The sequence below is a fragment of the Anopheles cruzii genome, chromosome X, assembly GCF_943734635.1.
Source record: "Anopheles cruzii chromosome X, idAnoCruzAS_RS32_06, whole genome shotgun sequence".
In the NCBI taxonomy this organism is placed as follows: domain Eukaryota; kingdom Metazoa; phylum Arthropoda; class Insecta; order Diptera; family Culicidae; genus Anopheles; species Anopheles cruzii.
The window spans coordinates 11,543,304-11,570,505 of NC_069143.1; the positions used below are offsets into that span (position 1 = coordinate 11,543,304).

Consider the following 27,202-nt stretch of genomic DNA (forward strand, 5'->3'; position numbering starts at 1 on the left):
CCCGTACTAAACCGTGAAATATCTTTATCTTCCATTTGTGGTAATAAAAACGTGAGTTTTACAAACATGCTAACATTTTCGCTTTCGCCTTGTTTAATTTCACAGTTGCTTAGCGTGTTTCTTTGATAGAGGTAGCCCTGGTGCTCAATGACGTCATCCGGCATAGTAACACTGTTTATAATTTTCTTATAGCTATAGATTCTAGTTGAGATCGTGATCACCTATGTCAGGCATGATTCTTGTGGCTAACCAGTACTCTTTTTTGGCTTAACAGTTTTGAAAGCTGGAGAAACTAGAGCAGTTTGCGAAACTTTCAAAGATGGATCGAAAAGCGGAGCTAGAACGGAAAAAGGCCAAACTTCAGGCTCTTCGAGAGGAAAAAGATCGAAGACGAAGGGAGAAAGAGCAAAAAGACCTCGAGGAAACGTCTGGAAAATTGGGTTTTACAGAAACCAACGCAAGAAAGTACGTTTGTCTCGATTAAGAGCCAAACAGCAGATATCTGAAATTTTGCATTTGAACGTATACCTCACTCGTTTACAGAGATTTGGATGAAATGCTTTCATCACTTGGTGTTGCACCGGTATCGGAAGTCCTTTCATCTTTATCTTCAGTGAATTCTGCCACTTCTGACCATTCTACAACACACACTCCCGACACGAGCCTGCAACCCAGTGTCAATGGTTATAGGCAAGGATATTTAAGGATAGCTGTTAGAGCTTTTCATCGATTTGCATTGTCTTTCAGTTACAGAAAGAAGCCGGTTAGCCTGTGTCTGGTGTCGGTACAAGCTACTAACATTCCACCAAAAGAGACAGTTGTTTACTCCAAACAAACGCAAACCAACAGCTCGGGCGGCCATGAGCGCGACGGTAAGTTATATTGCTTTTACGGCAGATTAATCAAAGCTAATTTCAGTTAATGGTGCATGGAGTGCACTGAAAGTAAATCTTTTCGTGGTAAAAGTCTCATGGTGCTACCAACGAGTACAAACCTTTTTCTTTTGTTTTCATGCAAACCCGTTATTACAGTCTCTCATCAGATGCGAATATATCGAAATCTTCAGTTCTCTATTGTTTAGTAACTATTGCTCTACGTACAAATACTTGAAGTATTCTTTTCATTATTTGAAAGAAAAAACAAGTATCTGTGTTGAAAGTATTTTAGATGCTCCTATTTCTAATTTCTTCTATTTTTTAAAGAACATCTATTGAAATAATATAACAATAATAGTGTTTTCTTGCCATTCCTCGCCTTTATCAGGATATATGGAGGATTGGTGGAGACCTCGCAAAGGTAAAGCATTATTTCTATGCCCAGTAGGCAATCGTAAAGTTACTAGTACCTTTATTCGTAAAAAGTTGGCCCATAACAAAAATCTCCCACAAATAAAACAAAAAGTATTATAGTAAAAACAGTAACAACAACAATGTGTGCCGTTTACCAGGTGTTTGCTAGTCAAAGGCTTCCAAAATACCAAATACCTATACATTCCATTCACTTCTTTTGACAATTAAAATTTTCCGAAGATTCACTAAAAATCGGCAGAAGAAAATGTACATGGTTTTTCAAATGCGTTTACGTTATTGCTCAAGCTTACGAAAACACTTTATAGTGCTGGTTGTTATAGCTTGTGTAATTTGTTTTAACTTTCATAGATTACTGTTTTAAACATTTCATTAAAACCAAAAGATTATTGCAGCTACTGCCGAAGTACGTTAATATGACCTATTTCTGTGTTTTCATGCCTTTATTCGTTGGATATCTCTTTGCTGATCATCCTTTCCTATTCCGTGCTATTTCAGCTCATGCAACAGACTACTACGGTGAGTAACCCGTTTGAATTAAGAATTGTAAATTGTGTACATCATTAGATTCTTCCACAATATTTAGCTAATAATTTAGCAATGCTTCAAATTGTATGCTGGCGTAACAAATACAAACGGAGTTTTCGAATCTAAATTTCATTAGGTTCTTATAGCAAATATTTTTTTTATATTTGATTTGTGCTTACGTTAGGGCACATTTGAGATCTCAGCAAATTGAGCACGACCTTTGCGTTTGTTTGAGTCTCATAATGAAAAGATTGTCATTATTCGGTTCTATCCTATGTTTTGCGTAGAAAGGAAAATTTCTTTTCGACAAAGACGCATAGTTACGCAAGCGATATGTTTGCATTCAATCAGCTTAAGAATGTCGTGTTTTTTCCACTCAAGAATCTTTCTATTTGATAAGTGATTTGATATCTGATTAAACAAAGCAACAAAATTTGGAAACGGAATTGCTGTTTGTTTGATGCGTCCTACTATGATGAAATTATAGTTGATAATTTTCTTTTATGTTTCCGTATCAATAATTGTATTTCATTCGTACGAAGTTTGATTTTTGTCTTCTTTTTCAAACTCTCTCCCTCTTTGTTTCCTCTCACTCTTTTGTACTACATGCGAATACATGCCAATGGTTTATCTAATTTATTATTTTCTTCTATATTTTTCTTAATTTACATTCTCGCGACGCTTTTTGTTAGTCTCTTTTTCACGTCATAAAGTGATGAGTTTTAGGAGAACGTATTTAAGTAGAAATACAAACATACTTATAGTTTCTCCACCCATTTAGTGAGTTTCTTATTTTTTTTTGTTTTATAAAAAACATTTACATTTAGTTTGTTATAATAGTATTCGCAAACGATTTATTTTATAAAAAACCTACTGTCAAGTGCGATACATTCATAATTTGATAAATTTTAAGTATCCATGGTGTTTGTCACACATCAATGTTATTGAACTGACACTCCTCGTTTGCAGTAACAAAAAATCGTTTAATAAACACTAAGTTGGATCACATTCCGACAGTTTCGTGTGTAGATGCTTTCATTACATTGCATTGCCACATAGCTTGGTTCTTTTTTCAAAATGCCTAAGCTTTCGACGATTGACAATGTGTGTGCGCGTTTCTGAAATGTCCTGTTAAATTTCTCAACGACAAAAGTAATTCGTCGTCTGTATTAGAGAAAATGGTAAATGGGTGTGAACGAGGAGTAAGGACGACACTGTTGGTTAAGTAAATAGATCATATGATGTGACAACCTATAGAGTGCTTCCCAAGTTTAGGTTAGATGGTGGAAGATTTTTAGTAAAACCTGGTGACTATATCTCTTAGCTACACAAACTTCATACGTATAATCCCTATGCAATAATAAATCTATTAACGAATGCCATTTTTAAGCTCACGACAGCAAACATTGTATAGTGTCAGAAATTACCTTCCGAAAATTATGACCTTATTTTCAAGATTCATATTCTCGGAAAAAAGTTCTTGTACTTAAACGTTCCAAACGTAAAAAAGTAGTAACAAGTAGTGAGCTTAATGAAAAATGTGATAATTTAAAAAAAATTACAAAAGAATTAATTTTAATTTTTAATGATTTCATTGTCGACGGTTTTTTTTCTTTTAATTCTTTTAATTTAATTGAAAATATAAATTTATATATATATAAAATATATATATATAAATATATATACATATATAAAAGCTTCGGGTTATCCTTCTTTTTGAAGGGCAAAATATGGTACAAATAAATTTTGTAAGCTGAATGGTTCCCTGAAAGATATAAAAAGATAAAGATAGATTTTTTTTCCGTTTCAAGATGAATACAATCTTAACCCCGGTTTAGAATGGGAGGATGAGTTTACAGGTAGGTTTTTGCTATAACAAATATTGTTTTACTGCAAGATAGCTTTTTACGTAATTTTAACTAGATTTTTATACGCCACACAGAAAATCATATTGTTAATAGATTTTTCCTGATTTATCCTGTTTGGTACTCTATTCATGCAATACTACACGCATAAATGTTTATTAAGCATTACTCGCTTTATTCGTGTAGAGTGTGTCGGGAAAACAGTTTCTCTTTAGTCGCACAAGTCGTACTCGTCGTCGTACAAGTCGCATAAGTCGTACTGATTGTTTTGGTTGTGTTTAACGACATGCATTTGAATTAGAGTGTTGTGTTTACAGTTGCAAAAATAAACTTTCTTTCGTAAACCTAAGACTTCCCTATTTTCGTCTGAACATTTGCTTTTTCTTTCTCTATGTTTCACCGCAACGCTCTATGTTGCGCACATTTATACTTTCATCTATCGTCTATAACTTATACAATATCGGTAGTGGTTGCTACAACACGATGCAAATACCTGACAAATATTTATTACACAAAAACCAACATTAAGTTATGATCGCTGACAATGTGCAAATAACATAGCCTAAGTACTTTGTATCGGGAAACCTCCCCTGCATTAAACCATGCTCCACTGTGCTTTCATACTCGTATATGAGGCCTTTTTCCCTATAAATACTATTTAGCTGTCTTGCTATACAAATTGAAAATATTACATGTAATTAACAGATTTACAACAGGAACACTATGGTTAAAAATGTTACGAATACTTATATACGCGCTTGCTTTCGTTAACTAATACTGCGAATCTTTTGATGAGCAAAAATGGGTGGAGAAATACAAACAGAAAATCAATATGACCACAAAAATTGTTTGCTGAAAGCGATAAAATGTATTTTAACAAAACTATAACCACCTCCTGTTTTCCTCGTCCTTATACTACTACGTTGATCTATTTTCTTTTGTACCTTTCCATGTTTTAATGATTTCTCCTCTCTCGCCATACTCTCTGCGCTCCTTGCAATCACTATTTAATGTAATCGTTTACTGAACGCTGCTTGAGAACTCATCATTGATATTTTATTTGTATGTACAATGTACACAATCAACACATTATCCTATTACTATCAATTTAAGTATTCTAATTATTGGCTTGAACGTTTGTAAAATGCTGCATAGAGCAGAAACCGCAGATATAATAGTAAAAGAGTGATAGATAAAAATTAAAGAAGAAGGACTAAGAGTGAAAGTCAAGAGTAGATGTGTACAGAAGCGAATCTAGAATGCGTGTAATTGTGATAACGAAATTCCGTTGCTTTTGGGATTTTTTAAGCTTATCGTAACAAAGATCATACTAGACCAGAAATAGTTTTACTCATACAGTGCTTACTTTTGGCGATGGTCAAGGTGATGATGAGGAAAACTCCTTGACTCACATCGACCATGGGTTTCATTCGAAGCTGCCCCCTGGCATTCTGCCGCACGGTTTACCAACGGTGAAGGAGGTGGCCCCAGCCATAACACCCCAAGAGCAAAAGAAGGAAGACCTAAAGGAAGGTAAGGAATTAATTTCACCATGTAGTCACTAATGCTTCACAGACGATTCTCGTGCGCAAAAGCTTAAAACGCTTTTTATAATATCTATATGTTTGTTTCATGTCCATATAGTGAAAGAACTTTCTACCGAACAAAAACAAATGATTATCTTGTCGGAGGATTTCCAACGATTTATCCTGCGCGCAGGAAAAGTTATGGAACGAGCTCTGTCCGAGACGACTGACATCTATACGGACTATATCGGAGGAAGTGATGCGGACGATATTAAGTAAGTTTGGTTCGCTTCAAGCTACGTTTTTCAAAAGAAAATATTAACTTTTAACTTTTTTAAATCGGAAACAAAACGTTGCCTCTTTTGCTTACTGTCTTTCTAGCGACGAAAAGTCCCAAGCGCGTCTGTCTCTTAACCGTACGTTCTTCTGTGATCGCTGGTCAAAAAATCGGTGCGTCACCTCATTCGACTGGTCAACGCACTATCCAGAGCTACTGGTCGCTTCATATCACAGCAATGAGGAGTGTCCGAACGAACCAGACGGCGTGGTGACTGTGTGGAACACTAAGTTCAAGAAACAATCACCCGAGGAAGTGTTCCACTGTCAGAGCGCCGTGATATCGACTTGCTTTGCGAAGTTTCATCCTAATCTAATTCTTGGAGGCACCTACTCTGGACAGATAGTGCTGTGGGACAACCGGGTGCAGAAACGTACGCCTATCCAAAGAACGCCGCTTAGCGCCAACGCTCATACGGTAGGTTATAATGTGCTCGGTGGCTCATTTTGCGATCAATGTGATTGATGTTAGTATTGTGTTTGGGAATTCAAGTTAAGCTTCTATTGCACTTATTATATCAGTAATAAGCAGTAACAAATGAAAAGCTTTTCACTTGCAAAATAATCGTTGGTCAAAGTTTTAAACTGAAAATTTTATATTTTTCCATTCCTCAGCAACCGGTTTATTGTCTATCGATGGTTGGTACGCAGAACGCCCATAACGTCATCTCCATAAGCTCCGACGGCAAGCTTTGTTCGTGGAGTCTAGACATGCTTTCTCAGCCACAGGACGTGCTCGAATTGCAACATCGTCAGTCCAAGGCAATTTCGGTGACTTGTATGGCGTTCCCACACAACGAGGTAAATAACTTCGTACTGGGCAGCGAAGATGGCTACGTCTATTCAGCAATTCGCCATGGTAATCGATCCGGCATTGGGGAAACTTATGAAAAGCATCTCGGTCCGGTGACTGGCATCTCGACACACCACAACCAGTCATCTCCCGATTTCGGTCATCTCTTCCTAACTTCCTCTATTGACTGGACGATCAAACTGTGGAGCATGAAGGAAAACCGACCATTGTACTCCTTCGAAGACAACGCGGACTACGTGATGGATGTGGCTTGGTCACCAACCCACCCTGCTTTGTTCGCCGGCGTGGATGGAAGTGGGAGGCTCGATCTGTGGAACCTTAACCAGGATACAGAAGTACCGACGGCGTCGGTGATTGTTGACGGCCAACCGGCCCTGAACAGGGTATCGTGGACGCCGTCTGGGTTGCACGTGACGGTTGGTGATGAAAATGGTCGCATTTACGTGTACGATGTGGCCGACAATCTGGCGAATCCGCGCATGGATGAATGGAATAAGCTGAACGCGGTACTGTATGATCTGAAAATCAACCAGACGGATGATTTTGATGAGATGGACAAAAAGTCACCGGTGCCGCAAAACACGTCTCTTACGTCGCTAGCCGCTAGCGCGCCACTCATATGAAACGCAGTGCGGCACTATTGAACAGTCAGCAGTGCTCGGGGAAGCGCTCAGTCATGAATTCCCTTGGCAGCCCGAGAGCGGTGGATTTTTGCATCAACGATACTCAACGATCAACGATCTATGGGATGGTAGAAATAATAACCTAAACGCTTATTAACATCCCTTATCTATTAATGTCAGACAGGATTTATCAAAAATATTTTTGAGCACCTTCGTGACAAAAACACTAGCAATATGCTGTGCAGCTTAAAACATATTTATTTATCGTGCTTCTTCCCAGCAAAGGAATATGTGATTTGCCAATGTGAAAAAATCAAACGGCTACTAGCAACTACTTGAGCATAATTTATGCGCTCTACTTGTCGTGTTATTGAGAACTAATATTAATAAAAAAAATGTACTACTATAATAGAAGCTGACGCTTTCTTTGCAGCTGACATGCAGCATGTACGTATTCTATATTCGTTCGTTCGCATTCATTAAATCATTTACATTATTGTGTGGTTGCCATCAGTTCGTATAATATTATGTTATATAATGTTAGTAAAACACATTTCGGTCAGTTTCGTTTGGTTTATTACTAATGTAAATCATTTCGCTTCGCGTTAAAGTGGTTTGCTATGGATAAGATTGCCATCCTCCTTAGTAGTGTAAAATTCATAATGTACTTGCCTATCATGACGATCTTATCGATTTTCAAGAATACATTGAATTGGTAGCCGGTAGCTATGTGTGGCTGCCTATTCTTGCTTGCGCTCGACGTTCCCGCAGTAGTTTCAATTTACGTTTTAACGCCATGACACCTAAAAATATGTATAAACTTTTATAGTTGAGCACGTTTGCAAGCGTGTGCTTGTACCAACTGTATCGCCCGACGCACGCACATTTTATGGTTTGAAACGCTGCAGCCGTACTAGTTTCGCTTGGCTGATCCGACTGAATGCTTTCGTGACTGCAAAATAACACAAATATTTGGTTATTTGAAGCATGTTCTAAACCAATCGTGACTAACAATGGTTCAGTACACATGGGCAGATGAAAGAAAACAGGGTGTTGCTTACGATTGATGCAGCTTTAAATCATAGAAGGCATGCTCGAGAGTGCGAAAGTGACGAACGTTTTGCCAATCGTCAGACATAATGCACCGTACGGTCGATCCCTCGCCGACACAGTCATTCGGGTACGTGTGATAGATTTTGTGGTACAACAACTTCAACAACGGAGAGTTCCAAATGCACGCACAGTACCAAAGTCCGAAGCACAGTTTCAGCGCGAAGTTTTCTTTGCGCGCGTGCAACGTTGGTATGAGAAATTCGAAAGGCAGCAGGTTAAGAAACAAGTAGAACCTAAAGGTATCAGACCATACCAGAAAGCACGGTTATAGGTCGCACTGCCTTGCTCGTGGGGACTTTGTCGGTCGTCATAGGTGTGTACTTGCCATGTGCAGAACATCAGCAGAGCCAAAATCGTAAGTCGTGCGCGGTGCGTTGCATTCGTTAGCGAAGCGCACAGTAGCAGTGATTCGCGAACCGTGCGGTATACGCTGGTGTAGAAGTTGAGCAGTAAACTGTAGTTTTCCAGGCGCATTGAAAAACAGCAAACCAGCAACGCTCCGTACAAGGCGTTGGCGAGGGTTTCCGAATAGTCACACTTGGTGAAGTTCGAAATCACACAAAACACCTCGAACGCTACCAGTACGAGGGTGATGAGCTCAAACGTGCCGGCGTCGCAAACGGTTGCGAATAGTGCACTGCCGGTCTTGAGGAAGTACTTGCCGCTCCCTTTGCTCAGCTCGGGCCAGATTAGCAACATGTGGTACAGCGTTAGAAACACGACGGCTGCCGCGTAGAAGCAGATGTTCCATAGGTAGTGCACAATTTGCGAAAATTGTCTTCCTTGTACGTGGCCCACGCGTAGCAGTAGCTGTATAAAGTACAAGTTAAACTCTTCAGTAAAAGCAACCTTAGTCAGGCAGGCTAGGGCTACATACTCACTTTGAAAAGGTGCTTGAAATATATAAACACCACACCCAAAAAGCAGCTTAGCCAAAAGGTGCTGTTCAGCATACTCCGTATGCTGCTATCGTTTGAAATTAGAATAACCTTTAACCAGCTTAACTGCAACAGACACTCGAGCAGCACCATCATGCAGAACGTTCGCACAATTGGTTTGTCTCGAAAAAAAAATGAACCTTTTAAGGCGTTAAATGGTTGCAAATTTGTGTTGCAGCCCCACGGCAGAATACGAGACGGTGTTGTGTAGAATATTGATTACTTCCGAAAATATACATGTTTTGCTTCGTTCCCTTTTAAAGTTACGATCGTTCGTTCGCACAAAAGCAAAGCAAAACAAAACCTCCGAGAGCGCCGAAAGTGACAGCAGAGCCCTGCGGAAACGTACCGTGTTCTAAACCTTAGAACACCGCCCAACACACCGGTACCGGTGCACGGTGCTATAATAACGAAATGTACCACCATGGTAACGGTTGTGTGGAGTTTGATTATTTTGCAAACCACAGCTCACATGCGTTGTGATTGGAGTGGCCAAATTAAAACACGGCATAAATGAAGCCTACCGTTTCGACCGATGCCAAAGCCGACCGGAACGATGCGCCGACGCTCGCCAAGAGCTTCGACCACCGGGGGGAGGATGAAGAGATATCGATGATTTTAAATTTCGCCGAAAATGAAGCACGACAGAAGCTGGCCAGCTTTCCGAAGTCGCTACGATTAGTGATCAGGTACGGTGGGGGCGAATCGTCTGTCTGAGGGGCTGGTGCTCATTCGGTGCATTTAGTCCCGACTTACAGGCGGAGCTCGGTTTGGAGGTTGGATCGACCATCAGCCATGAGCACCCGTGGAAGGAAATCAAGAAGGAAGTGCTGGAGGACCACCTGCCGGGCAAAACGACGGTGCAGCGGCAACTGAAGGACCGCCTGAAGGACGTCGAACCGGGAAAGCTCATCCTGGTCGGCTACCTGGCCGACCAGGGCAACGAGGATGACGATCTGTTTCTGGTTTTCACGGACACGCTCGAGACGCGCGACGCTCGGGAGCTGATCCGGCACCTGGAGCTCACCGACCGGCTGCGGATGGTGGCGGACATGCGGAAGCAGCACCGTCGGTGGGCTACCGGGGGCAGCGAGCGAGAGGTCGAGAGCTTCCTCACGCACCGCCGCACGAACGTGGTGAACGTCGAATCGGAGAGCATCTTCGTGGCGCAACGTCCGGCCACCCGCCGCCGGTTCCAGCTGCGGCTGGTAGCCGACGCCCGGGACGGTTACGTCGAGCTGGTACCGAAAGCGAAGTTCCACAACATCGTGCGCAAGACGGTTGACTTTGGGGTGCAGTTGCGTCCAAAGAAGCTGCACCAGCATCAACAAACCGACCCAACGTTTCCGACGAACGCCTGGTCGCAGTACCTATACGAGATAGGCAACAACCGGGATGACGGCCGGGTGGATCAAGCATCGGGCACGACGAGGAATGCCCGAGCGGAACCGGACCGAAGCGATGTGCCAGGAACGGACGACCTCCGGAGCGGCACCGCCAGCGTGCACGTCGAGCAACTGTTCGAGACGCTCGAGTTCAGCCAGATCGACATGTACCGGAACGATTACCCGGTCATAGCCGGGCGCCGCAGGTCCATCGCCAAGTACGAGGTGCCGCTGGTGGAGGAGGTGATGTGTTTCATGAGCCAGGCGACCACCGCCAACCGGCGCCGTGTCGTGTCGGCCACCGAGTGGCACCCGACCGTACCGGGAACGTTCGTGGCGGCCTACGTACAGCACCAAACGGCGAGCACGGTCGCGACGAAGATGCCTCCCGCCGCCGCCGCCGCCGCCCATTCGCAGGATGACCACAGTACCCGGTTGGTGTTCGAGAAGTGTCTCGTGCTGGCGTGGAACTTCGAGGAGTCGCTCGTGCCGCGGCTGCGACTGGAGTCCCCGCGCGAGGTAACGGCGCTGTCCTTCTGCCCGTACAACGGGCGCGTGCTGGTGGGGGGCCTGTCAAACGGGCAGCTCATTGTATGGGAACTGACGGACGCCGAGCTGGAGCATACCGGTCCGGCTGTCGGCTCCCGAAGTGTGCCGCCCCGAATGGGTCAGCAGCAACCAACGCACCACCACCACCCCCACCATCACCACCATCACCATCACCAGGCGAGCATCGGGTCACATTCGTACCGGAACGAAATCAAAACGATTCTCGCCAACGCACCACCGACAGCACCGCCACCACCGAGCAGTCGAGCTAGGGTCGGGCCGGCGGCGGGCAACGCCGGAGCACCACCGCCGCAACCGTGGCACGTGCAACCGGTGGCCCTTAGCACGCTGGAGCGTTCGGCGCGTCGACCGATCACCGTGATCCGGTGGCTCCCGCCGGGCTACCGGTGCGCCAGCACGGGTCAGGTGCGCCCGAACGGGCCGGACGAGAAGCCGGGCCGCTTTCTGCTGACCGCGGCCCTGGACGGAACGGTGTGCTTCTGGAACCTGGACGAGATGGCCCCCGCACCCGGGGTCGCAGCGCATGGAGCCGTCGCGCTTAACCCGCTGTTCCGGGTACGGTGCGAGCAGCCGATAGTAGAGCTCGCGTTCAACGACAGCCGGACTCCTACGCCGGGTGGCGATGCTGCTGCTGCTGCTGCTGCTGAAGAGCAGGGAGCACCGGGTACGACCGACTGCCGAATGTCCTTCATAGCGGGCACCGCGCTCGGTGGCCTTCTTTGGGGCCGGTGGGACGGCTACGAGTACGACCAGGGCACGGCGGTGAACGAGGAACCGTTGCGCGGGCGGGAACCGTTTCCGCCCGTCCACGATGGGCCGGTGGTGGCGATCGCGCGCAATCCGTTCATCGCGAGCGTCCTGCTGACGGCCGGTGGCACCGTGCTGGCGCTCTGGTCGACTTGCCACCGCCAGTCACCGATCTTCTGTCGGCGGAAGCAAAGTTCCGTGACGGCTTGCGCCTGGAGCCTGGACCGCCCGTCCGTGTTCTTCGTCGGGCTGGCCAGCGGTGACCTGGAGATCTGGGATCTGCAAAGTATGTGGAGCTTTCTGTCGACCACTCTCACTCTCACGCTCTCACTCTCTCACTCTCTCACTCTCACCCTTTTCGCTCTAGTTCGTATCTCGTCGGCGTGCGTGAACCTCACGGTGGGTGCGAACGTGCTTTCGATCATCACGCAGCACCCTCACGGAAGTGGCACATCGCAGCGCCATCTGGCGGTGGCGGACGGCAACTGCATCATCCGGCTGCTGAGCCTGCCGACCGTGTTCGCGGAACAGCGGCCGGCCGAGCGGCGCCGCTTCCGGCAGCTAATCCGCACGGAGCTGACGCGCAAGCACGAGCAAGCGGCCTGGGTCCAGCGGTACTACGAGCAGAACCGGGCCCAGATCGAGACGAAGCTGCGGGCGGAACGGGAGGCCCGCGAGCTGGCCGAACGGATGGAGGTGGAACAGCAGGAGCACAACGACTTCCTGCGCCGCCAGGCCATCGAGGAGGTGATGAAGAAGGCGGTCCGGGACGCGGCGAAACGGATCGACCTGAGCCGCCGGTTGGAGGGTTTGTGGCGGTCCCGCTACTACCTCGCCCTCATCCGCACGGTGATGGCCCGGCGCCACCTCAGCCCGACGGCGCTCGCCAATCAAATGGCACCGGAGCGCGAACGGCGCCTTTACGACCAGCACAAGCGGGCCGCCATCGACGAGAGCTTGGCGGCGGCCGCCGCCAGCTACCGGCGGGTGGAAACGGCCCTCCAGGGTGGATCATTCCGTGGCGGCCAAGAAGCTGGGGGCGGCGATGACGGGGCCGGGGCCGGCGATACGATGGCGGACCGGTTTCGAGAGGAGCTGGTGGACTATCGGCGGGTTAGTGGCGAAGCGAAGGAGGTGCTGGGCAACTTCCAGTTGCCGCTCGAGCTGCACTGCTTCGCGAACATCGTGTCGAAGGGCCGGGCCCGCCACGAGCTGGTGCTTACGGAGATGCGCGACAACCGGGAGCATCTGCAGGCGTTCCTCCAGAAGCGCGCCCAGCGCCGTCAGGACCTGCCCTACGGAGCATCGGCCAAAGGCGCCGACAGTGAGGGCGGCGGCAGCGAAACGGCGGGCGAACCTGGGAGGGTCGTCGGCGATGCTGAACCGCGGTCCGCGCCGGAAGCACCAGCCGTCGCCGCAGCCAACGTGGCGGCTGTCAATCTGCAACGGGCTCGGTCCGTCACGTTCATAGACGATGTGCCACTGACTACGACACCCGACAAAGAACCGACCAACGATGCCTGAAACACGGTGGCCGGACCAGGTACCAGGGGAATCGTGAACTGCCTGCAGTGTACTTTGTACTGTATGCCATTTGGGGCGCTGTCACCGAGAATACATAGAATGCGAATGCACGTAAAATAAAGTATGCTCTTTGCCCACTAGTTTTGATGCAATCTGCCTTATTCAATCAAAATACGATCAAAATGTGATCTTCCGGAATCTTAACCGCTTCCTTCAGCGCATCCACCCATCAGCCACTACTGTTTTGTCCCGACCCCTGGTCTTCAAAGTTGGACCAAACAGATCGTTGTTAGCATCGTGTAGGTAATGTTACGTAGCAATTATCCTGCCATATCCGGAACCAACTGCAACGCGTGTCTTCCGTCTTCTTAATGTAAATGCTTCCAAGATGCTTCTGCTTCCGTCATGAGGTGAAAGTAAAGGCGCTTTGATACTTTTTACAATTGGTTTATTCGGTTGATTTGTTTTGGTCATAAATATTATTACGAATACGATGTACGGTTGGGGGGGTTACTAACTGTATTTCTCTCTCGTAGCTGTGGTTGGCCGCCGTAAAACTAAGTCAAAAAGCCTAATACGCCTTTCGTTTTGCCGTGTGTACGTACTTCCACGCCATCCAATTCGAAGAAGCCTGTCTTCTCTCGCCGGGCACATCTCGCGCTCTCTTTTCTACTATTTTAGGATTTTTGGTTTTGCTTTGTTGTTTTGCTGTATGCATTTAATTGCTCTGAACACAGTTTATTTATAAGGCATTGGGTGCTTTTTGTTAACATTACTACCATCGTTACGTTTTATCTCTCTGCCTCAATAATAATATCAGGCTGGGTAGAAAGTAATCGACGTTTTTTGCGTTAATTTCAAAACTTCATTTAAGATGCTTTCAATTGTCCGATTTGCCCGTCAAATACGCATCGTTTTGTTGGAAAATTTAATGTCTTTTCAAAGGGTAGGTTCATGATGCCTCCCTCGTAGAAGTCTTGGTCGAAAAAATCGAGCAATTCTTTTTTGCACAATCGTTTCTTGATCTTAATTTTTCACATCGAGGTCCAGGTCCTGGTCGATGCTCAGATTACTAAAATACTGATCAACTTTGATTATTTCTGTGATTTTATCGATTAAAAACAATTAAAGCATTTTTTGAAGTGTTAAGTATCAGCGTTAAAACGAGCCTAAACTTGAGACTGTCCGATCCTCGATACTTCACGAGATATCGATTACTAAAGGCATCTATCGTGAAAAACGTCGATTTCTTTTTCCCCAGTCTTATATAATGTGTATGTGTGCGGTCTGGTCTATCTTTCCCCAAACCTCTCTCATTTTCTCTCTCTCACTCGCTCTTTCTTTGTCTTTTCACTATTTATGTTTATGAGCAGATTGTATGTATGTGTGTTTTTGTGTATGAATGTATGTATGTATGTATGTTCGTATGTTCGTATGTATGTAGGTAGGTAGATAGGTAGGTAGGTGGATAGGTACATGTGTCTGTGTGTGGAGGTGTGTATTTATCGTTAAACCGAATCGAATCATGAAATATTGCCCTGCCGCCCGGCGATGAAACCCACATTAGAGTGTAAATAACTTATACTTTTTAACATATCCTTTCCATATCCTGATCTCACCATGAGCACAGAAAAGAGTCGGTGTTGCTGCTGCTACGTATTACGCGCGTACATATTACATTCTGAGCCAGCGTTTTCTAGAAGGTTGATCCTTTTACAGCATACACTTTGCTCTCGCACTCTCTCTCTCTCTCTTTCTCTCTCTCTTTGGTGCCTTTTTTGTTGGCCCGGCCTCTCCGCCAGCCGACGTTTCTCCGATTGAACGCTAAGGTAGCAGCGTTTAATGGCACTTCTCTAGTGAGCGTTCCCCAGAGGATCACGTTGCTGCGTTTAAGGCTGCCGAAAGGTTTTTGGGGTGGGCAAGGGCGACTTACGGATCACCACACACACACACACACACACAAACACACAAACACACAGGCAACACGAGGATAAATTTAAATGTGTCAGAAAAGGGTGGTTTGTTAAATGAGCGAAAAATCGGTCACGAATTGCACTTATGTTATATGCTAATATTATTATGCACTAAAGCTACACGACGCCGCGCCCTCCTCGCCTTCAATTTCACACCGTTTGTTGTGAATGATTTTTTGTTTTTACTGCCGCGGGCCAACTAAGTAATAGTTTCTTAAGTCTCACGCGTTCACAAGTGTTTGAATTAAATCAAGATGTAGTATTATGACACAGGAGTAATGTATGTCGGGCAGGTATGTAGGAGGAGGTAGGGGGGTTGGAGAAGGATGTTTCTATAATTATTGTGTTTTTTTGTTGCTTCATATAACTTTGGTAGCTCGTTGTGTTGTGTGTGTGTGTGGTGTGTGTGTGTATAGCAAGACTTGTTGCTCCATCTTCGATGCTCTTCTCGCGAGGAAAACAAACCGCATATGAAATCCTAAATTTAGTACGAGGTAAAAGCGAAATATGATCGCAAACCAAAGCGCTTCACTAAACACTAAGCACCGTGCGGCGTGTACTGGCGCTGTGGTTTTGCTATTACTACTATGGATCAAAAGCCTGTCAGGTATGAGACAATGTTGTGAAAACGTTCCATTCTACCATGCATCATTATGCGCTCCCCTACATCTCTTCCCGCCCTCTTTCACTAAGGGTTCGCCGTGCTGCGCATTCCAGATGCCATTCGCTCAAAACAAAAATAAAAAAAACCAAGACTCGTTCCAAACACATTGTTGCTACCGATTTAAATATGTTAGGTACCAGTCTTAGGCCCGCCAATATGGTATATGTATGCGCGTTAAAAATGAAAGAAACCAACCAACACACAATATATCCTCTCTCTCGGTCAGTTCCCGTCGTGGCCAGGTTAAAAAAATTATGTCTAGTAAATAATATGGTAAAATTGAAATCAACAAACGCAATTAAAATTAAATGTGCACGCTGTCCTTTTACACAGGCGCGCGCGCGCATAAACACACACACACACAAACACGCACACATACAAGCATTAACATTAACCTATTAAGTAAGTACGGATCCCATTGTTACATATATCGGGAGAAGGCGCACAATCATGGCGTGGCACCCATTTATATACAATAATAATATAGTTCGATTTCTTCCGGTCCGGGGCCCGGCCCGGCTCATCTCTAATTATGCTCGTAGGGGCGGCAGGGCCTTATGTTGCCTTACTGCCGCCTCACAACTCTACTGCTTTGTTTCTAAGCCGAACCGAAATAGTGCGCTCTTTATGCGTCGTGGAGAGAGAAGGCGGAAAACAGGATCCTTTACCTATTTCACACCGCGCACGCACGCACGGAATTAAGTTTTTAGGTGTACAGCTACGTGTGTTCAGCATTTCCGCTCTAGTTCCTGTACTGTAATCATCCTTTGCGTGCCTTAAAAAGGTTTGGTTATCTGCGCGCCATCAGATGATGCAAGCACCGTGTTTGTTTATCTGTACACTATGAAAAGCATTGGTGTTGGAGGTTCCTTGAGGAGCTGAGACTCATTGGAGCGCTTCACAAGGCAACGGACCCTACGGAACAGGCACGGTCAGCGGTCGCGAGAAGATAAGCGACCTACGTACAACCGTTACATCTCCATCATTAGCTCCCTCCTGTTGGCACACCGTGTGGCCGCAGTAAAACCAGTGGACGCTTAAGACTTACGTGCGCCAGGCGCGCCTTTGTGGGTAAAGTAACTGGACGCAGCACAGACGCACGCTACATAACTCTCAATGGAAATGAATGGCCTAACCAGAGTACAGGGAGAGTACATTAACTAACACGTAAATATCAGAAGGAAAGATCTATAAATTAGTTTTGATTATGCTTCAGCCAGTGCGATCAAGTAGTGCGCGAAACTGGCGCGCGCGCCCTGATGGAGAAGTGAAACGAGAGATGTCCTAAGGATGCTTAATACTAAAACGGAACGCACAAAACGCACAGAACGCACTCTGTGTGAGTGAGCGTGTGTGTGTGTGTGTGTGTGTGTGCGGTAGAAAAACAACACCGTAAACTATATGCCGATACACACACACACCCGTACACGAACACACACTTCTAATCTACTACCGTTTTTCTTGCCGTTTTGGCTAAGAGAGTTCTCGTCCGAGCTGAAGGCGTAGAGTACACCACGCCACACACATCTTCACTACTGTGTCTTCCTTGTAGAGACGTCGTCCCGAGCACAGGGCGCGCACGCTTACTCACTTGTTGACACCGAGTAGCTTGGCTGCCTCGGACGCTGACGATTGTAACACCCGGCTCAGGATGCCCTGGTCGCTGATGCCCAGCAGGTTGCCGATCAGCTCGGAGGTGCCGTGCTGCTGCTTCTCCCCACCGTTGATGCTACTGTTGGTGGTGGTGGTGGTGGTGGTCGGTGGTGGTGACCGCGACCTAGACGAGGCGTACTCTTCATCGCTGAGTTCCGACCCAGCTCCTCCGTTGTTGGCCGCCGTTGGCGATGGGCGTCGGGATTCAGCGGTCGCGACCCGTCGCAGTGCGCTGTGTGGACGCACCAGCAAGCTATGGCAAATGGTCGCGGTCGCTGGAGTGGTGCTGGGGCTGTAACGATCAGCACCATCAGCATCATCGTGGGCGTTGTAGTGCTTCTTCTGGTGTCGCAGCATGCTGTGCTTGAGCGTGAACCGCCGGCTGCAGACGTCGCATCGGAAGGGCCGCTCGCCGGTGTGCGTTCGCATGTGCCGTCTCAGGTCTTCCGTCGACCAGAAGCGACGCAAACAGAATGCGCAGACAACCTGTGTGTGTCAGAATAACCAAAGAGTTAGCCCGGGGCGCGCTCCGTCTACGTACGGTTGGGGGGATGTGGTGTGGCTGCGTAGCGCGACACACACACACACCCGCGGATCGGGGACCAGCGGGACCAACTGACCTTAGACCTACCTTCCTGTTGGCATAGTCTGGATACTTGCCACCACCGTTGCTGCCGCTACTGCTACTGTTGTTATTGTCGTTGAGCCGGGACACGGGTCCACCGGCTCCGCCGCCGCCGCCACCGCCACCGCCACCGTTCTCTTCATCGTCCGCTGCCTCACTGTCTGCCGATGCTACCTCGGGCGAAGCCTTCATCATCAGCGCGGTAAAGTCGTGCGGGTGGCTCTGTTTGATGTGCTCGAGACACGCGTCCCGATCGGTGGCCGAACTGTCACACAGGTGACACTTGAACGCGAGCTGATCCATTGGCCCCCCACCGCCGTCGTCATCCACAACCCCTTGCTGCTCGTGCCGCAGCCTGCGCCGCCTACCATCCTCATCACTTTCCTCGCCGCCCTCGTCATCGTCATCGTCGTCGTCATCATCGTCATCCATTTCCTCCGGATCGGACGGTTCCTGCTTGATGATGCCCCGGGGGGCGTGCTGCTGCGGTTGCTGTTGTTCCCCAGCAGTAAGGGGTGCGTCGGACGGTAGGTGGTGATCACGATCGCCGCCCTCCTTATCCTGAAGGCGCCATCTTTTCGCCTCCACTTCAGAGCCCCCCACCAGGGTGGCAGCCGAGCGTTTCTTTTCTGGCCGTCCCATGACTAACTCAGTGGCGGCGTTCTGCTGCTGATGATTCCAGGCTCGTTCCTCCTCATCGACTTGCTTGAGCAGGCTGCTACGACGTCTGGTTTCCGGTAGCGGTTGTTGCTGTGACCAGGTCTCGCTGTTAGGTTCACTTTCGGTCACAACTGGTGCCGCCTTTTGCTGCGTCGTTGGTGTCGTAGGCGTCGTGCTGGTGACAGCAGTATGGTCACGCTTCCGCAGTGACGGCGGGGAGCTCTTCTCTTCGGCCGGTTCCGAAGCAGAAGGCTGGCTGCTGCTGGCACTTTTACCCCCGCTACTGGTCTTCTTGCACATGGCCTCGGCGACGGCCACCGGTATCGGTTCCGGTTTCGGGTCGAGCAGATCGTCGATCGGCACCGGAATCGAGACGGCCGAGGCGACGTCACCGTGCTTGCGCAGCAGGTGCCGGTCGCAGTTCGACTTGGTGGTGAACAGGAGCGTGCACTGGGAGCACTTGAACGGCTTCTGGCCGGTGTGGGTGAGGATGTGGCGCCGGAGCGAGCTCGACCACGGGAACATCCGCTGGCAGTAGGGGCAGCTGACCCGGTTAGGGGCCAGGCTGTAGGCCGACTTCTTCTTCTGCTGCTCCAAAAGGGCCACTGCCGACGGGTTCGGGTCGTCCGTGCCGGAGTTGTTGCTCTCCGAGGCCGAACCGGATGCCACCAGGCCCTCTTCGTCGCTGTGGTCCTGCGCCAACGGAACCACCTCCGGTCTGCTGCAGAGAAAAAGGGGAGAAACAATTGAACCATCTCTCTACCATCTTCTCTCTCTCTCTCTCTCTCTCTGTGTCTCTCTTCCTACCTGAAGTAGTTCTCCAACGATGGATGGTTCATGTCGTCCAGCAGCTTAGCCACCGGCACCAGATCGTTTCCGCTTTCGTCGGCCACACCACCACCACCACCACCGATTGCGCTGCCGTCCACCGGTGCGCTGTTGGAAGCGGCTACTGTCAGTGGCGTATCTAGCTTTTGCTTGAGGATCGTGCTGATGGTGCCAGGATCGTGCTCCTCGGAATCAGAGTCGGCTGAGGCGACGTCAGGAGCAGCCGCTGCTGTCGACGGGACCGACGAGTTCAAGTCCGCACCACTACTAGCGAACTCCTCGTCGATCACGAGCTGCACGTCGTCTTCTTCGTCTTCCTCGTCTTGATCGGTCTCCGGAGGCTCCTTCTGAAGGCGCTGCTGCTGCTGTTGCTGCTGGTGGTGGTCCAGCTGGTCCTCTTCCGGAAGTTGCAGCTTCCGGGCTGGATCTTGATCGAGCTGGTCGAGCTCTGGCTGTAGACGCCGGCGGCGGTATCGCTGCGCACGCTGGTTGTGGTGCTGCTGTGGCGTTCGATCGCCGTAGAGCTGCTCGCCGCCCTGATCTGCCCGGTCTTCCTCGGCTTTCGTCGCCTGCAACGGACGTCGATTTGGGGAGCGATGTTGGTGGTGTTGGTACGCCACCGGAGTCGGTGTTGGCGTTCGGTGGCTCCTGTGGCCCTTGCCCAGGGACATCCAATGGATTTCAGCTGCTGCTGGATCACTTCCGCCATTGTCGTTGCTGCCCTGGGCGATCATGGTCTTGAGCAGTGGATGATGGCCGCCGCCATCAGCCGCCGTCTTGGCGGTGGAGTGCTGCGCCAACATGGCCGCGTACTTGGCCTGCGGACTGGTCGAGTCACCGTCGTGATGATCAACGGCCGCCTTTCCAAAGACTGCCCCTTGCAGGGCGGCGGCTAGTGAACCGACGGCGGCTGCGACTGTTGTAGGAGCCGCCGCCGGCACCTGACCGCCCGACGAGGCAGGCGAAGCCCCGGCGCTGCTACCGCGGCGCATCAGGTAGTGGCCACCACCGCCGCCGCGCTGCCGCTGGGACCAGAACTGAGGGTGCTGCTGCTTGATGTGACGCTCCATGTTGGACCGGAGCGTGAAGCGGGCGGAACAGTGCTCGCAGGCAAAGGGGCGCTCGGTCCGGTAGCGTCGCTGCTTCTGCTTCGGCATGAGCACCCCGTTCTTGATGACCATCTTGACTGGGCCGCCACCGGCAGCCGCCGGGTTGCCGCTAGCCGCCGACGTGACACCGACAAAACCACTGCCAGCGTGGTGTCGGTGGTGCTGAGCAGCCGTCAGGTGACCGTGGTGGTGGTGATGGTGATGGTGCTGCTGCTGGTGAAGGCTACTGCCCTTGATGTCACCACCACCAATCGAACCCAGCGAAGCAACAACGGACGGCGAGTGCAACGGTGGTGTTTTGGCAATGGCGCCGCCGACCCGCGATGGAGATTCGGACGGCGATTGGAAGGGGTTCAGTGATAGCAGAGGATGACCAGCACCACCACCGCCGGTAGTAACGCCGCCACCGCCAGCAGTAGCAGCGGCGGCGGCGGCTGCTGCTGCCGCAGCCACAGCCGCCAGGTTCGGGATCGGGTTTAAGCCGCCGCCGTACTCAGTGCTGCTGCCGCTGCCGAACAGCTCGCCAAGCGCGGCAACGGTGGCCGCTGGTCCGGCCGCGGCCGCCACCAGCAGCGGGTTCTGTAGGAACGGCGAGGCGGCGGCTGCGGCGTGCAGTGGCGCCGAAAACGCCGCCGGAAGCTGCAGCGAGCTCAGCTGGGTGCAGAGCTGGTACAGCTGCAGAAAGTTCACCTGGTCCAGCTTCGAGAACGCTTCGTTAAGGAGCTGGAACTGCTGTTGCTGGTGGTGGTGCTGCTGCTGTGTCTGCTGCTGTTGCTGCTGCTGCTGTTGATGGTGAGCCGCCGCCTGCAACCCGGACAGCTTGCTATACAGCAGATCGTCATCTGTCGCCTCGAGTCCTTGCTGCTGCCGGTGCCGCCGACGCCGTTTACCTTCATCAGTCTCCCCATCCCGGTCGTCCTCCCCATCCCCATCCCCTTCCTCGCCATCCTCCTCCTCTTCCTCCTCCGCAGCCACCTGCTCTTCATCCAGTTCTCCGTCGTGCTCGGCGCCGCCGTTGCACTTCTTGACTGTCGTCGCTTGACTTGACTGTGGATGGCACACCCCCCCTCCCGTCAGCCGCCTCTCCTCGCCTTCCTCATCGTCCTCCTCATCGAACGACGTGGGCGCCGCTCGTGGGACGACAGGCTTCTTGCTGAGGTCGAGTGCGTCCATGCTCAGGTCGATCGGCCGCTGACTGGACGCGGCCGCCGCCACGGAGGCTGAGTGGTGGTCTGCGACCTTCGGGGGCGGCTGTGGATGGTTGTGCTGGTGTTGCTTTCGCGAACGGTACGATGACGAAGTCTGCTGCTGGTGATCGTCTTCCTCCTCCGGCATCTCGTCAAAGTCCTGCTGCTCGTCGTCCTGCGGTGGCGTCAGTTGGTTTAGCTTTTCCAAGCTCTTCACCTGTATCTTGGCGGCTATGGCCGCCGCCCCGTACGCCTCGGGCGTACCGACGGGCGTACTACACCCCAAACCATCGTCACCGTCGGCCGCCGCCGTCGCCGCTCGGCTGCCGCCGACAGTGTATGCGGCGGCCGCTGGCAACAACAAGCCGCCTCCCTCGAGCAGACTGGTACCAAACCGAAGCGGAGGCGGCGGCGGCAACGGCTTCTCCAGCAACTGAGCCGCCGAGATGGGCGTGCTGCTACGTTGCTGGTGGTGGTGGTGGTGGTGATGGTGATGGTGCTGGGGCTCGTCCTTCAGCTGCTCGTCCAAGGCGCCGCCGCCACCAGCCGCCAGCAGCGTCGTGTGGACCAACCGTTGACGTACCAACGAAGCCGCCGGCGATGGCGGCTCGTACTCGATCGGCGGCGTGTTAAACAGCTGCAGCTTCTTCATCGGGTCCTCGCACGACGAGTCCTCCGACGGATGGTAGATGATGGCGCGCTTCACCTCGTCCCGGGTGCTCCGGCCGTGCCGGTTCCGCAGGTGCCGCTCGCAGTTCGCCTTCGTCGTGAACGCGTAGTTACACAGCGCACACTCGTACGGCCGGTCGCCGTTGTGCGTGCGCATGTGCCGGATCAGCGTCGCCTTGTCACCGATCGCGTACGGGCACATGTTGCAGTGGTACGGCCCCGGGCCCGCCTCCGTCACGTGCGACCGGTTGTGGCCCTTCAGGGCGCGCAGGTTCGGAAAGACGGCCGTGCAGATCCGGCACGGGAACTGGCCGCGCAGCTTCATGCGCCGAAACTCAGCCGTAAACGCATCCTGGGCCTCCTCCTCGTCGCCAGTGCCAGCGCCGCCGCTACCACCGCGCACGGAGCTGGCATACAAGGCGGCGGCTTCCCTGTCAGCCGCCGTACAGCCGCCGCCATCGAGTAGACTAGAGAGCGGCGTGTGACTGCCGCCTCCGCCAGCTACGCCGCCGCCATCACCCATATCTAGCTGCCGGCTAAACATGCCACCCCCGGAGGACGCCACGTTGATGATGGACTGAATGTCGGCCAAATCTTTGCCGCCGTCCTGCAGACTGTGGTGATATTGCTGCTGCTGCTGCTGCTGAAACAGGGCGGCTGTATCGCCGCCAGCCGGATGATGATGGTAGAACAGTGGCACGGAGGTCCCTGTGCCGCCGCCGGATGAGGGTGACCCAAGGCCGAGCGGTTCCTGCTTGAAGTTGAGCGGCGTGACCGGCGACGGGAATGACTTGTCGAGCGACGAGGGCGTCGTCGGAGCCTCCGACAGTGCGCCGATCGAGCGATTCTGTAGGTCGAGGTTAGCGAAGAAGTCATCGCGACGGAGCAGGTGCTGCTGCTGCTGCTTACGCTGCTGCTGATGGTACTGGTGACCCTGCTGCTGCTGCTGCTGCTGCTCCTGGTGCACGTCTTCGTCTAGCCCGTCCAACAAAATGGCCCTCGCTGCCGCCGGCCGCCTGGACGATTCTTCCTCGGTGGCCGACGACTCGCCACCGCTGCTGCTGAGGGTGCGCTTGCGCTTCTTTCCGCTGCCACTACCACCACAGTCGGACGCGTGCATCGTTAGGGTCTTGGAGCACGGGAACGCCCGGTAGCAGCGGCCACACTCGTACTTCTGGCTCGTCACCGGCGTCCGGATGCTCTGCTCGCACAGGTTCTTCGCTATCAGCGGAAACTTCTCGCTCGAGAAGTCCACGAACGTGAGGTCCTTGAAGCCGGGCATGATGTTCTGGTAGTTGTTGTTGCTGCACCGGTGCGCATTCAGGGCCTTGTGGCTGCGGAACACGGTTTCGCAGTGCCGACACTTGGCCGGTATCGACGGGTGCTCCCGATCGAGGTGACTCTCCAGCAGAGGCATGCTGACGAAGTCAATCCGCTCGCACACCGGGCAGCAGTAGCGTTGCTGCTGGTGCTGCTGCTGCTGCTGGTGCTGCTCCACCAGTAGGTGGTTGTTGTTGATCGTCGTACGCACCACGACACCCTTCCGGATCACCTTCCGGCTCGGATCGCTGGGTTTCCGTCGTTTGCCGCCCACCTTCTGCTGCTGCTGCTGCTGCTGCAGACCGTTTTGGATCGGCAGCTCCTCCTCCTGCGCTTCCTCCTCATCCTCCTCTTCCTCTTCGTGCTCCAGCAGCTGCTCGTCGTGGTGGGTTCGACGAGGAGCATCGCTGCTGCTGCTGCCGCCGCCACCATCGGACGACGAACCGGACTCGGCGCCGCCACCGCCACCGCCACCGCCGGGAAGCACCCCACCACCGCTCTCGACGCTGTCCCGACTGGGTGATGCCGGGTGGGGCTGTTGTTGCTGCTGCTTGTGGGTGCGCATGTGCCGGTGCATGTTACCGTTGGTGGTGAAGGTGAGCGCACAGTGCTTGCAGTGGAACGGGCGCTCCCCGGTGTGTACCAGCACGTGCCGGTCGAGGGAGGACGCAGACGACAGGACCTTCGCGCATACCTTGCAACTGAAGCTGACCGTCGTCGGCTCCCGGGCGGCCGCCGCGTTGTGCGAACGGATGTGCTCGGTGAAATCGTGCTTGGTGCGCGATACCTGGCCACAGATCGGGCACCGGAACCGATGATCGTCGTCGTCGTCCTCGGCCGCAGGAGGTGTTATCTGCTCGTCCCGCTCCTCCTCCTCCTCCTCCTTCACCACCTCGCGCTCGTTTACCTCCACCGGTGCGGTGGTGGTGTTGTTGTTTCGCTGCTTCACGTTGTTGTTGTTGTTGTTGCTCGGGTTCAGCAGTGCAACTGCTGCCGCTGCCGCCGCCGCCGGAGAACCTCCACCACCACCGCCGCCACCGCCATTATTCAGATACTTCCGCTGGTGCAGCATGTCCGTCAGTTGGTGTAGGTTGTCGCTGCGCTGCTTGCCCGCCAGTGCCTGCCTGTGGCTGCTGCTGCGGTTCCGGTTACTGGGCTGTGGCGGATACGGTGACGACGACGACGTCGTCCCCTCTTTACTTCCTCCCCCATCGTTGTTGTTGCTGCCTCCACCATTGCAACAGTTACTGCTGACGATGCTGCTGCTGTTGCTAGTGCTTCTGCTGCTACTACCGCTACTACTACTGCTGCTACTGCTGCTACTGCTGCTACTGCTGCTGCTGCTGGTGCTACTTCGGTGGCTTTTGCTTCCACCGCCGCTACCACCACCACAACCTGCTACGTCGTCTTCCTCCATATCGCAGCACTCGGCCTTTGCCTTCACCAAGCGTATTAGCTCTGTGGCGGTGGCGGTGGTGGTGGCGGTGGTGGTAGTAGCACCAGGTACCACCGACGTGGCGCTGCTTTTGCTTGCCTTCTCTTCCACCGTTGGCTCGCCGAAGGGTGGCGGCGGGAACTCCTCCTCCGTGGTAGCTTCCGCTGCCTCCATCTTGACTGGACCGAGCAGCGATGATGAAGGTGGTGGGCCGCCGCCGATACCATCATCTCTTTGAGCCTTTGGTAGTGCTGCGGCGGCTTCAAGTACTTCCGCCGCTGCTCCTCTGCCGGGCGCGACAGCGTCCATTTTGTATCGTCTTGTATCGTCGTCGGAGCTTCTTACCACAAATCATGCGAACTTGTCGCCCGCGCTCGCTCTCTCTCTCGCTCTCTCTGCCACAGACACGTCGGGACCAATACTTAGTGTAGGACGGACGACGGACATTAACTAGTTCCTCTTGTTGTTGTTGCTGCTACTAGGGTCAGCGGATAATCTGAAACATGAAAAAGACGAAGAAACAAACATTGAGAATGGATACACCAACTCTCTACGGGACTCGGTGTTACGGAAACTCGGTGTTTCTCCCCCCTCGGTGTTTCTCATGGACCCCTGCCACTGTGCGTCAGAGAGGTCAGATCAGACGAAAACACACAGATCGCAGACTCCTGCAACACCACAGGGGTTCGAGACGAAAGTGAAGCCACTTCTTTAGATTGAAGAACTGTCAATCCCAGAGTCTTTGAGTCTAGAGACAGGTGAAGCTCGACACGATTTTGATCACAAATTTTGCTCTTGTTCTCCGCAGACCGATATTATCCCGCAGTTTGTGCCCACCAATCCACCTGTGCACGTATAGGCCAGAATCCTGGACTGGACTTGTAGAGTAGATGGCGGTCTCTGAGGTCTCTTCCAAAGCCAATTCCAAAACTCTAGCCATGGTCCACATACATTTTACTTTCTCTATGCGTTTATCATACCGTGCGGTCTTCAGATGTCAATGAAGACATGGCAAGTGGCTGCGCTGCATGTTGAAGATCTGAGATCTGAGGGGGGAGGTAGCTTTTTTTCCCTGGAATTTACCTCGTCGATAGTTTCGCACTATGCCATCAACATGAGTGAGAAAAGTCCTGCCGTGAATCCAATACTTCATATAACCAATACTGTCATCTGCCAATACTTTCACCATAAGTCACTGACATGTGTAGCAACGTAACGTCACAAAAATCAGATAGACGTAGCCCCTCAGAACACACCTCGTATATATATAGTGTGTACATATAAAAATATGTATATCGTCTGCTTCTTGATCATCAGGTCTTCTTCCTCTATACTAGAAGAAGATATGGGAAAATCGGGGACCTAGTGTCCCAAATTGATGGTGGTGGTGTGTAGTGGTGTATGCGTACACATCGAGAACCAGGAGAAAGAAAGAGAGAGTGGAGGTGTGGGTGGTGGGGGCGTGCAGCATTAGAGAGAGCTTGTGTCACATCATATGCCTGATTTTGGGGTGGCTGTTATACCGTCGCCGCCGTTGAGGAGGGGTGTGTGTGTGTGTGTGTTTGTCGGTGGGTCGGGTCCTGCACGACGTCCGAAGGGTCCTGTTGGTGGTGCTTCTGCTGCTGCTGCTGCTGCTGCTGCTAGGTGCACAAAATGGAAATGGATCAGCGTCACGCAATGGCTTCTCTCGTTCTTTTTGGTGGGGGTAGAAACGCCGGTGGGAAGGGGGGACTGGTATCGAACTTCTTCCGGTCGCGGTCGCGCTGCCACCACCGCACAGTAGGGAATTTGTATGGGAAAGGC

At 51.2% G+C, this 27,202-nt stretch overlaps 4 protein-coding genes across 6 annotated transcripts; 2 read left to right on the forward strand and 2 right to left on the reverse strand.

Annotated features, from left to right (window-relative positions):
• The first annotated feature begins 4 nt into the window (after positions 1-4).
• Positions 5-7,368, forward strand: LOC128267319 (cytoplasmic dynein 1 intermediate chain-like). 3 transcript variants are annotated; one of them, XM_053004131.1, is made up of 10 exons: positions 5-51; positions 275-465; positions 544-872; positions 1,264-1,296; positions 1,806-1,826; positions 3,647-3,694; positions 5,084-5,233; positions 5,345-5,501; positions 5,608-5,980; positions 6,178-7,368. In XM_053004131.1, exons 2-10 carry the CDS (start codon positions 320-322, stop codon positions 6,997-6,999), a joined length of 2,079 nt encoding a protein of 692 aa, XP_052860091.1. In that variant the 5' UTR covers positions 5-51; positions 275-319; the 3' UTR covers positions 7,000-7,368. The 3 variants fall into 3 exon arrangements, with proteins under 3 accessions (XP_052860091.1, XP_052860098.1, XP_052860106.1); XM_053004138.1 differs by lacking the exon at positions 1,264-1,296; XM_053004146.1 differs by lacking the exons at positions 1,264-1,296; positions 3,647-3,694 and having other exon boundaries at positions 5,060-5,233.
• Positions 7,369-7,489: 121 nt separating this feature from the next.
• LOC128268121 (uncharacterized) lies at positions 7,490-9,323 on the reverse strand. Its single transcript, XM_053005145.1, has 5 exons — positions 8,994-9,323; positions 8,438-8,922; positions 8,061-8,345; positions 7,884-7,951; positions 7,490-7,802 (listed from the first exon to the last, which is right to left on the reverse strand). Exons 1-5 carry the CDS (start codon positions 9,144-9,146, stop codon positions 7,726-7,728), a joined length of 1,068 nt encoding a protein of 355 aa, XP_052861105.1. The 5' UTR covers positions 9,147-9,323; the 3' UTR covers positions 7,490-7,725.
• Positions 9,324-9,563: 240 nt separating this feature from the next.
• LOC128270032 (dynein axonemal intermediate chain 3-like) lies at positions 9,564-13,276 on the forward strand. The gene is made up of 4 exons (XM_053007438.1): positions 9,564-9,739; positions 9,796-12,038; positions 12,120-13,076; positions 13,161-13,276. The coding sequence occupies exons 1-4, from the start codon at positions 9,564-9,566 to the stop codon at positions 13,274-13,276; spliced, it is 3,492 nt and encodes a 1,163-aa protein (XP_052863398.1).
• A 4,224-nt stretch (positions 13,277-17,500) lies between these two features.
• Positions 17,501-25,708, reverse strand: LOC128270043 (uncharacterized). The gene is made up of 8 exons (XM_053007449.1): positions 25,244-25,708; positions 24,994-25,072; positions 24,914-24,951; positions 24,452-24,871; positions 21,185-24,337; positions 19,659-21,019; positions 18,198-19,572; positions 17,501-18,052 (listed from the first exon to the last, which is right to left on the reverse strand). Exons 1-8 carry the CDS (start codon positions 25,706-25,708, stop codon positions 17,501-17,503), a joined length of 7,443 nt encoding a protein of 2,480 aa, XP_052863409.1.
• Between the last annotated feature and the right edge of the window lie 1,494 nt (positions 25,709-27,202).